The 12,472-nt window shown below is 34.6% G+C and overlaps 1 protein-coding gene across 1 annotated transcript; it reads left to right on the forward strand.

The window, feature by feature from the left end:
- Positions 1-1,165: 1,165 nt before the first annotated feature.
- Positions 1,166-7,477, forward strand: LOC110380450 (uncharacterized). Its single transcript, XM_049837017.2, has 9 exons — positions 1,166-1,333; positions 1,638-1,845; positions 2,095-2,410; positions 2,830-2,989; positions 3,769-3,914; positions 4,159-4,291; positions 4,495-4,716; positions 5,531-5,701; positions 6,415-7,477. Exons 1-9 carry the CDS (start codon positions 1,217-1,219, stop codon positions 6,520-6,522), a joined length of 1,581 nt encoding a protein of 526 aa, XP_049692974.2. The 5' UTR covers positions 1,166-1,216; the 3' UTR covers positions 6,523-7,477.
- The last annotated feature ends 4,995 nt before the right edge of the window (positions 7,478-12,472 follow it).

Genomic DNA, 12,472 nt, shown 5'->3' on the forward strand with positions numbered 1-12,472 from the left:
TGTGTGGGGGATGAGAAACGTAACTCTCTCCGCCCTTGTACGCCCTCTTTGGGCACGACATTTTTTTTTATTTCAAACATCGATGACAGATGTCTCAAAGAACCCAAACTCCTCGTTGGTTCACTCGTAACTGATCGTATTAGTCACTCCTTAAGAATTTGACCTAGAAGAAGGCGCCTGACCTACCTACATTATGGTATCTCCACTCATCTTTCTTTACTCCGTGGTCGAGAGTAACGCGATATCTTAGTCTAATGAAGGATGTATGTATGTATTATTAAAAACAATTCAAGCAAGAACTAATAAATCAGAAAGTTTAATAGTACCTAACAAAATACAATAAACTCGGTTGAAATACCCATTCAGTAATCAATCAATTACCAAGTAAATAGCTCATTAAATATTCTAACGATAAGTCAACACTGTTAGGTCTGTTTTTACTGAATGAACCACATTAAAGAAATACCTTTCTCTTTTATTATAAGTAAAGTAAAAAAAGTAACTCTGTCTGTCTATCTGTCCGTCTGTCTGTCTGTCTGTCTGTTACGCTTTCACGTCTAAACCACTGAACTGATTTTAATAAAATTTGGTACAGAGATAGAGTTGACCTTGAGAAAGAACATAGGATAGTTTTATCCCGGACTTTTGAAGAATTCTCTTGGAAACGCTATATAACCGAACTTTACGCTGGTGAGGCCGCGGGCGGAAGCTAGTGTACTTATATTTTCTATGGTGTACCGAAAGAGGGCTATTGCTATGACGATGATTACACTAATTTATCATTAGTATCCTCATTACTTAATGACCAGTAGCAGACCGCATGTATTTAAACAAAAGGACGTTTTATCCAGTTAGTAGTGTGGCCATGGCGGTCTAGTAGGGCAACTAAGTTACAATTGTTACTACTACGAGTGTACACTTTGCTCAGTAATCTTTTTGAAGATTTATTACACTATTGTGTTTACAAAACTACTTTACAACGGCACTGGGCGTGCAAAATCTCTACGAATACTAAACAGCAGTATTAGTCCATGTTTGTTGACTGTAGTGTGTGCTAACGCTTACTTTATTTATCTCAAAGATAATAAATCATTAAGATAGGCATAGACATTAAAATCAATTAAAAATAATTTCCATTCTATTGTATAAATAGAAGATACGCTCATTCTTATTTCAATTAGCAAGTGATTGCTAGCTAGGTTTCAAAGAGTGAAAAATGTTCAACGACGATAATTACGTATTTGGTGATCAAAATGTGCAAGTGCCAGCACATTTGAATTTTGGCAAGTTTCTTTTGGATCGACTTCGTCTTCATAAAAATGAAATAGCATTGGTAAGTCTTTCTTTTCCATGTTGCTTATTCTAGGTCGTCGTGTGAGCCGAAAAAAGTCCACTGCTGGACAAAGGCCTCCCCCGAGGTTCGCCACTTTGCTCGATCTGCAGCAACCCCCATCCACCTCGGCAGCCTAATATTAATACTAAGTACCGAATATATCAGTCTATAGTAAATAGTAATATATAACATGGTTACAAGGTTTTAAAAACATTCCACTTTAGTGCTAAAATAAACTTAAACCTAGATAATTTAAATTGTTATTCTATCTATAAGTTCTAACAATTCCGTATCCAATTTCTAGGAGCTAGGCGATACACGTGAGAAACTAACATACAAGGAATTCACACAATATGCCGTCAATATGTCCGTGGCTTTGACAAAGCTGGGTGTGGGGCGGGGCGACATTGTTGCAGTGGGATCCGAAAAACGCAATGAATTCGTCCCGACGGTTCTTGCAATCGTGTTCACCGGGGCCACGTACACCCCCTATGATTTAAAGAGCGGGAGAGGTGAGACGATATATCTTACTTCCACAACATTCTTTAAACGCCTCATGTATTTTATATTCCGAATTACAAGTTTAAAATAATGAAGTACGTTTGTGCCTTGGGTGAATGGATTGAGCTATATACTTCTCCATTGGCAATTACGGCAACCACTTTATTTACATATTCGATTTATCATTTGCTGCCTCAAATAATTAAATCTCCATGAATAAGGAGATTAATAAAGCAATGTTTAAATAATTTATTTTTCAGCTGCTTTAAAACACAAGATAAGCTTAACACGTCCCAAATATTTCATTTGCTCAAATCACTTTTGGAACACCTACAGTGACATACTAAAGAGCTTTGATTGCATTGAGAAGTTCGTAACACTGGACGATGGCACGGAATCAGTAATTTCCATCAGAACTTTGGTCACGGATGATGCTGACGTAAATAAGTTTGAGCCGGTGCAAGTTCAGGGACAGTCTGACATCGCCTTCATTTTGTATTCCTCCGGCACCACGGGCATGCCAAAAGGCGTACAACTGACACATTTAAATTGCATCCTCAATAGTCTGCCTGATGAGTGAGTATCAACTATGTTAATTAACATCGCCCCTAGAACAGTTTGAAGCGTTTACGTTTACGATAAAAGTTTTGTAGTTCATCTATCAGTGTTGATTGAAAAAGGGGCGTAGTATTTTTTTTGTGCTGTCTCTCAAACATGAATATTGTATAGCGCCTATGTGTGTAAAATGTTTTCGATAGAATCCAATTCTAGAGTAAAACAACAAGTACATTTTAGATTAAAAGTTTTATAGAGAGAACATTTTAACGCTTAAAGTTACAAGTATTTAATTTCCTATATACCTAAGTAACTCATATATGCACAGAATTTTTAATCTTACTTACTCTACTGCACATTGCTTAGGTATCACAAATAATTTCGCTTATATAATAACACATAATTGAGTGCCATATTAATATAACGAGCGAATATTTCAGTTTCAGCGACGAGTCTCTAAAAACAGCGTTTCTCTTCGGAGAATGGTATCATAATTACGACACTTTTATGACTTACAAATTTTTACTTCTTGGAAGAAAAATTGTGTACATTAATGAAGCAGAACCTGTAACTTTCCTGAAAACTGTGCAAGACTGTGACGTAAGTATACAACAAGTTGGTTATTTGCACGGATTTTTATGAATTTCTGTAAGCGTTTTATTTATTCTGATTCGTACTCTTCGTTGGTGATGAAGTCGTAATAACCAAATTGATGTCTATAAAATCTGTAATGACGATAAAAAATCAAAAATTAGATTTTTATGTATATATTTATAACAATATTTCCAATACTTGTTTATTTAAAAAATGCCGACAATGCTGATAATACTTCGTCCATCGTCGGTACGGGGATCCTAAATATTTCCTACGCTATATGTCACCTGATTTCAAAATGTTGTTTAACACAACATCACGGATTACTCCCACACACAAATGCACGCTTCATACTATGGTCCCACGGGAGTTAGCAGAAACTACGGAGCTGTATACGGTACAATATTTACACACCTCGTTCGCTTCTTCCACATTCATGAATCTTTTCATAAAATGTGCGCCGGCTGTGAATACGCACCTGACCTTTTGAAGGCCACCGTTATAAATGATGACCTGAAATGACAAACCGCTTTCAAAACAAGAACCCAGTTGTCACCAACATTCTGATTGTGTAGCTGCCTTTTTAGAGCGTTCGCATTTGTTATTTTCTAAAAGAGAAATATAGAAAAGTATAAAGGCCACGATTTTGGAAGCTAAAACAACATCTTTATCTCCTGAAGTTTGTACCCGAACCAAGCTTCCTTGCTTTTATTCTACTTACATTAACCTATTTACGTTGAACCATCCGAGATTAAAATCTTTGTTCTCTTTATATAATTTTGCAGGTTAACATAGCCTTTATAGTACCATCTTTTGTTTGCTACCTATCAAAGGCGAAGGAAGCAGAAAAATGTAATCTCGATTCACTCAAAATTATATACTCCCGTTCATCGCCTCTTCATAACAAGACGATACAAGAGGTCAAATCAAGGCGAGTATCGATTGGTTTATCGTTTCATTTAGCTTATCGATTTTCTCTTTGGGGTTTTATGAATTATGAATTCATTATGTTGTGTACTTCCTTTTTTACCAGCATATCAGTTTGTGCTTCCGTGTTTCATAACAACCGCTTATTTGACTTAATTACACGTGGAGACTATTACGGCATACAATCAAACACTTTGAAGTAGTTAACAATAAGTGAAGCAATTAATAGTTTTTTGTTACAATTGTAGATTTCCCAAGCTAAAAAATATTCTACAAGGTTATGGAATGACCGAGGCTGGGGAATTGACCTCAGAGAGCTGGGGTACAAAAGGTCCTAAGTCTGGAAGCGTCGGAATGGCTTCCCCTGGCATTACTTTAAAGGTACTTTCTATTTATTTTCTGAAAACAATACAAATACGATGCTTAATACCCACGTAAAAATTCACGTTCCCGTATATTGTACATTTTCACAACGTATAACATAAAAAGTTAATACTCGTAAATATAGACTACACGCGATTTACTCTACAAAGTCTTCCTAGTATCTCGGATATCAAGTAACAAATCGAACACTTTACACCCAGGTCGTGGACCCAGAAACCCGTAAAACTGTGGGTCCCAAACAACGCGGCGAAATATGTTTGAGGGGCCCAGTCTTCATGAAGGGTTACATTGGGGTCCCACCGTCAGAATACTTGGACGAAGATGGCTTCTTCAAAACCGGAGACTTGGGTTACTATGATGAAGACAAGTACTTTTATATCGTCGAGAGAATCAAGGAGATTATTGTGTATGACGGTTATAAGGTAAGGTATTTTTAGCTTTTTCCTCTTGCAATGCTCGACTTTTCTACGTTAATAACCTGTGAATTATTTTCTGCACAAATAAAGATCAATCTTTTCCTCGTAAAAAGATGATGACGATACGAAAAAGGAATGAGGCAATCCATTTTCCAGATACCGCAATAAGATTTAAAATAATAATTCATTTTAAAATTTTAACACAAACCAACAAATACAAGAATCAAAATGAAAATATTTTATAAATATATTTTCAGTCGTCTTACTTACCTTTAAAGAAGTTCTTAACTCACAAAAAGGAGACAGTTACGTAAGAAATTCCGAGAGAACTAAGACATCACAAACTGGACGGTACAAAAAATATATAAACGTGTCTTATTCCCGCAATAAGCTGCGAGGTTTTTGTAGATAATATTAGCTCGCACTAACACTGTCCACGAAATACAATCCACACCTTTTCATCTTGAGAAATCCTTTCTAGGAGGTTTTACGTCTTGTGAATGAGCAACCGTATTATCTACGCGTTACTAGATCCGCTTCTTATTACGAATGTATGATTTATCTACTTTGCTATTTTGGGTTTAGTTTAGTTTCATTGTTTTTTTATGTGAAGTTCTAACACAAGCGACTTAACTTTCGTGTGTGGCCTACAATTTAGGGCCTCGATTTTTGTCTTTTTGACTAAGTTTAACCTTTAAAATTATTTCTCAAAATGTCTAACGTGTCATAATCTGAATTCTAGAATGAGTCATTACTTATTAATATTGATTTTTAACAACTGCTTTACTTATACCTACATATAACTTATGTCTCATAACAGATAGCACCATTGGAATTGGAAACTATTCTCCAACTGCACCCAGGAGTGAAAGAAGCCGGCGTGGTGGGTAAACCGGTGCCTGTCTACGGAGAAGAGCCATCGGCCTTCATAGTTAAACAAAATGGCGTCGATGTTACTGAACAGGAGTTGATAGATTATGTTTCCACGGAGGTATGACTTATATATTTTTTAAGATGTCGATTTCTATATAGATATAGTGAGGTATAAGTAGTTTTGAGTCGGTAATATTTGCCTGCTATCTAAAACAAGATTATAGGCATGTTACACGTACTTATTTCCCGTTCACGTTTTACACATTTAATTTTCATTTAAATGAGTTGTTTTCAACTCACAAAATAGGTACTCAAAAATCAAACTTACAAAGTTCTCGATACCAAATATTGGCAAAGTTTAAAAACTACATTTTCAACAAACATTCCAACAATTTCGTATCACAGCGAAAGTATAAGAAATTCTACGAAGATAAGGATAGGAGATAGTAATATAATCACGAATATTATCAACTGTTATGAAAACTTAAGCCTTTGTTGACAATAATAAGAAAATGTAACACGAAATTTACCCAAGAGTCTGATAATCTGGTAATCCGTTGAACGACGCCGAGAGCAAAAACCTCCGTGATACAAAATTGTCCCAAACCTTCGACAGTTTTGCATAACGAAACCAATTTTACTTCGACACTTAGATCCTATTTGATGTTAAAATTCATTTTTAAGATTTAATTTAGAGTATCTACGCAAGTATACGCAACAACGATGATTTAGGCAATAAAAACAATGAGTATTTAAGTGTAGTATTAAGGTGGAAACACCTAACTATGTACCTAATGCTAATTAGCTCAATACAGTTGTTTAATTTTTCAGGTGCCACCATTTATGCAATTAAGGGGCGGCGTAAGGTTCATTGAAGAAATGCCGAGGAATCCCAGGGGGAAGATTATACGCCAACGGTTGAGGGAAATGCTCAAATGAATTGTTTACCGCATTATACCTACACGTATCTTTTATCTACATAATAATATATATGATCTAAATAAAGAAAATTAACTAAAATTATTCGTTTCAATGTAAAAATAAAAGCTATCTCAAGCATTCCAATATCATGCAACATACATAACAAATAAATATTGTGTTGGTACGTCGACCTATTTGCATTTCCAAGATCTCATACAATTCTGATTCTAGTCAAATATTACGTAGAATATGTAAAAGCAAAGACTATTTGCTAAACTAAACATAAGAGAAGCAAGATTTGCCTTATGAATGTATTTTCTTGCTTCGAAAGGATTGTTTGAAAGACAAAACTTGCAGCAATATCTCCATCTTACATTGTTCAGAAGTTATCAACAGTGTACCATCATTAATTAAGTCTAACTACCCTGAGTGCTGACAAAGCGCAAGCAAGCGCCGCTACTAAAGGAACTAAGGAAGTACGCCTCTCGTATTGTTTTTGACCTTTTTCTTTTATTCGAAAAGATGTTTGCGTCGGCCTCGTGAGTCATTATTATATCATCAAGCTACTGTTGAAGAGGGAAACAAAAAACACCGCGCAAACGGAGCTCGCCTGAAAGCTTTGTACTACGTAATATAATTCTACTTCGTATTCCTGTCTTATCTTCAGAGACGTCTTTATTAATTCAGTATGATTTGGATTATCATAATTCCTTACCTTTTGCCTAAAATTACTTTGTAATAGGACAAACACTTGGCATAAACAGCTTTTGTTAATTTGAATTTTGGAATTAAACTTTACATTTATTGGATGATATTGAGAATAACTTATAGTCGTTATTTAATTGTAGAATCGCTTTATTTGAACCAAATAATTAGCTGCAAAATTTATTAGACTTTATTATTGCGGTCTACAAAATGTATCTAGGTTTAAGTCAGTATGCTAATAAAGAACTTTCCTGCGGCGTCATTTGCATTGACATTTTTTAAAATGAAACTCTTTTACCATTTAAATTGACTGGTTTTACCTCGGAGCAATTTAGCCCCTAGCCTCTTCCCGGGAATGGTCCCTGCGGCCTGTAATAGGTTTCTTAAAAGAAAATCGAGTTAAACAGGCGTGATTGACTTAATTGTGGAAAAGCTTTATTTTCCAAGATTAAAGAATTGTTTCAGAGAGGGAAACTAACCAGATTACATTTGCCAAATCCCCGGCCGCAGATGATTTTGAAGTGCTAAACTAATTTTGCTTGTATTCAATTTTATAGCCCCTACAATATAAATCTTAATAAAGTTTTCTTAAGTGACTACAAATTGCGTTCAAAGAACAGAATAAATGGGTTTCAAAAACGAGAATATTACGGAATCAATTTCTCTGTAGGATAAAATGCAATATGTTCTAAAAATACTGTGATATTTTTCCGCGCCGCCAAATTTATGCTTGCTGAGCGTAAAATAGACGAGGAACTCTTCATTAATGTTTGCCACTTCGAAAATTGAATCGTTTAATCGCAGCGGGCGGAGTGAGAGAGAACGCATTGGCTGGGTGAGCGTAATTGCGTCAGAGTACCTTTGATACTGAGTGGAAATAGAGCAATTAAGTCCCTCGAGTTGGAGAGTTTACCTTGATTTTTTATTGCGCGCCCTTTTGTGTACACGTGGTTTAGGAGTTAGTAAACATGTGGCTGAACGAACCCAACAATGCTTAACGAGCGAACATTAATACAACCAACTACAATAAAGATTACGAGACAAAAGAAAATAGCATTAAAATTAAAATTTGCTATTATTAAACACTCTTTATGCATGACAAAGTTGAACGATAAACAAGACAAAGCCCAGCTTGATAATGCATCCTCCAGGGTACGCAATTTATTGAAAAGTGGCGTACGAGTATACAAAGCGTGAGCTCACTACCAGCTGATACAATAATGTGTGTATAATGCACTGCGATACAATAGAATTACTTTCAACTCATATTTAAGACTACAGAAGATAGAGCACACACTTTATCTACGAAGTTGTTGTAACAAACTGGAAAATGTATGAAAAATTCATGTAGGTACAGAAGTTTAAATGAAAATCTGGGAAGTGAATATTTTTGTTTAGTGGTCCGTTGTGGCTTTATTTCCTAAACGCCTTATAAAAAACTGCTGACAGCAATTATAAAACTTTTGCTACACAATAATGCCTGTTTTACCAATAAATAGGTTTATTAATATTTGCTTTTATAGCATACCATTTTATTTGCCAATGCGAAAATCGTCTTTGTATCTTTGATGAATAACAAATATTGAATGAGACCTAATAACAAGCTAGTTACTTATTATGTACTTAGTGAAAACCTATTTGCGTAAGTTTGGACCTCTATTTTCAAAATGTGTTCAATGTAGTGTTCAAACGATTTTATTTACATTGCCTTTATTGGTTTGAAGGGTGAACGCACAATGTTTCATATTTTCATTTTGCTTTCCATATAATGTTCGTAAAAGCTACCCATTGTTTGAGTATTTCATTGATTTGCATTATAATACGAATCTTTCATAAAATTATTGAATTAATATGCGTTGAGTGTTTTTTTACGAAAGTACATAATAATAATATTATTTTACGTACATTTTTATTTAGGTTCGTTTTAATTCGTTTTTGTTTTCTTTGAAAACAGCTCTTTTATTTTCTTATGGATCTAACGTATATGTGGGGTTTAGTCACATAAATTGTTCTGATGAAAATGTATTCTACAATGGCTTTACTTATTTAGTAATCCTCCATTAGTTATGTTAGGTACATATTAAATAGTGACTAAAATAGAACCAAGTGAAGAAATATATTTATATGTCTGCTTTAAAGAGTCAAGCTTTTCAATGCAACGTTAATATACATACTATTTGCTTGTTTTACGAGTACCTACATAAAATTTAAACCTATAACAATTAGGATGGCCTTTATACCAACAGTTTACCAAAAATCATGTTTCAATTACTGTAATTGGATCCTTGTAACGCAGAACTTAACAATAACAGCTTTAAACCAGTTAACTGAAGTCATCACAGCTTTACATTACATAGTACACAGAGGCAGCCGTTCGTGTACCATTTAATTAACTAAGTAGCCTCTAAACGTTGCCGGACGGTCATCATAGCCCGATCTAACCATTGAATAAGTAAACGTAATAAAATAAATCCTCTAAGCCGGTATAAGGCTCAGGATTTAACATGGCTTACTAACGCTTTGAAAGCTGTGAAGTTCCCGCCCCATATGCCTGCCATCACCCTCCAACGACATAGCGACATCCCCACTTGTAAAATAATAATTTATTTCTCTTATTTTTCTTGTTTTATTGCAACAATTTATAACGTTATTCTTTTGCTGTCAGTATTTTTTCTACGCGTGCATACAATGTCTACGTATTTGTTCCTTTATTATATGTGCTATTTGTCTACCAAAAGTCTGTAGATTCGTAGAAAAAGAATGAAATAAAATATGGAATTTCATGATGTATAAGGAATGAAACGTAAAATTGCTATAAGTATATTTTTATGTACACAGAACAAACATTGTATGTTTTTATAAAAATAAAACGATAAGACATAATAATTACAAAAACAGTGGTTTCAACGAGTACTTTAATCGTAATTATAGTATATCTTAATGACTTTAATAATGGTTGCTTATCAGTTAAGTATTAAGTTTGTTAAACTCTGTTAATGGTTGTAAATATACTATACGATAATGTGTTAACGTCTCGCCTACCGTACTCTTTATCTTTGTTTTAAAGAAAAAAATATAACAGAAAGCTTTCAATGATTATGTATTCTAATGTAATCAATTTATTGAAGCTATTGATCAAAAGGAGTACCTTTTGTATCAAAAGGCTGTTCCAAATTATCGTATCGGATTACGTAAAATAACTCATCTCGTTATAATGTTCTTTAGACACGAAAAACATCATGTAATACCTGTTGCTATTTGTTTTTGTTCAGCAAACTTTACAAATTAAAAAGAATATAAGTATCAAGTCATACCTGAATAAAAAAGTTTAAGTTGAAAGGAATTCAAAAATATTTTCTTTTTTAAAAGTCGTCTTCAACTGTAACTGGAGTTCCTTCATAACTTTCCATTTGTTTTTGAACTTTTTTGTTGAACATTTTGCTACAGAATCTTCAAGCAAAAGGGTAAGTAATAGCGTTTTAAACTGCTATGGAAAAGTCGTATATCATAAAATAAATGAGGCTGTATGGCTCCTGTCTTTAGAATCACACGTATACGGCATATAAGCCAAAAGTGTATTCATGTTACTGTCAAGTATAACCTACTAACTAATGTAAGTTTCGCTGTGCCTTAAGATTACGGCGGTGGCTTAACGGATATTAATATTAATGAGTGGGGAAAGCGGGATACGTTATACGTAGTTGTTATGCATTCGTCTCCGGTTGCAGTGCGGGCCGCGGGACGCCGCGATATAAACTAATGAGCCGTGAACCACGAGCCCATACATGTACATTATTACTATCTCGCCATAAAACTCCTCACCACAATGCAACAGTACTCTGTATCGGCTAAAACCGCAGTTAAATTCATAAAATATTGCACATTTCATCCTAAAATGCTTTTGTCATAGTATCCAAAAATGTAAAAGGAAAACGTGGTGATAGTAAAGTTTACGGACGATTTATGTCCAGTTGCTGGCGCGCTGTGCTGCTGCTTTCTTTGTTAAATCTTTTTGTGCCTCGAGAAGGATATTTTCACTAACAATTTAAAGTTTTTGTTTATGTTTGAGAGGATTTTTAAGTGATTTCGTCGAAACTAAATGGAACAGTTTTTCTTCCGTTCCTTTTCGCTCATGTGTCGACACTAGTGGAACAATTTTGACAAATGAGCTGTCTATCGATTGACCTGCGTACTACCGGATCTATTTTCTGCGAATGGGTTTGAGATTTTGCGGGATTATATATTGCGACAAAAAGCTTTTTCGTTTGAAGAGACCAGCATTTAAAGTATTTGCTTCTAGATTTGTTATTTTAAGAATAGTTTCTAAAACATAATAAGAAGTTTACAGATCATTGGCCAGCAATGATCGATTAACACTTAAGAAAGTTTAAGTGTGGATAAAGTTTGTCCGCCTAGTTTTTGAAGCGTTAAGTAAAACTCGTAAGGCTCGGAAAGACTCTCGGCTCGGATAAGTCATCCATCAAATAGTTTCCGTCTTGTTAAAATAACAAGGTCTTATTAAACCTCACTGGGAGTTCAACAACGGCCGGGAAAAAATATAAAAACTTTTCCTTCGCGGTATTCAGCTGATAAATATCGTTATATTCAGCACAGTTTGTCCTCGTATAAGGGCTATGAAAAATTTTGGTCAATGATGGATTGGACGTCCGGAGACGTTAAAGTGTGGATTAAGACGAGGTGGATGTTAGCAAGTTAGTTTGCACTATACACGCTAGTGCTTAAGGTCTAAAATGAATCAACAAGCTTCAACATTCTGAAGGGCAAATGCAATTTAATATGATGTCAAAGTTCACGTTTTGACTTGATATCATCATCGAAATCGGTAAATGTTAGTTCGATTATCCGATCACAATAGCTTAGGGTAGATTCACTGTTTTTAGACCATTTTGTTTATTTCACAATGAAGTTTGTTTGTCCCCGGGCCTCTGAAGATTTGTGTGAGACTACACATATTGAGGCTCTCGAGTATTTGTCAAGATAATAAAGCATCAATTCTGTCCGTCGGTTCATAAAATATTAACAGATCTATTTCGAAGACAGATTTATTGGTCCCCTACGGACATTATTATACGTTTGGGCGTATAATTAATTGCAACTTAGTATAATTTATTGTATATACATATAATTTATTGATATATATGTGAGCACATAGTAAATAAACCTATGTATGTATTTAACACAAATGTTGTCTTAATTATATATGTATGTTAGGGTTAAAGCCCGAAGTATAGCTACTCCTAGG

The sequence above is a fragment of the Helicoverpa armigera genome, chromosome 14 (assembly GCF_030705265.1).
Source record: "Helicoverpa armigera isolate CAAS_96S chromosome 14, ASM3070526v1, whole genome shotgun sequence".
NCBI classification, from domain to species: Eukaryota; Metazoa; Arthropoda; class Insecta; order Lepidoptera; family Noctuidae; genus Helicoverpa; species Helicoverpa armigera.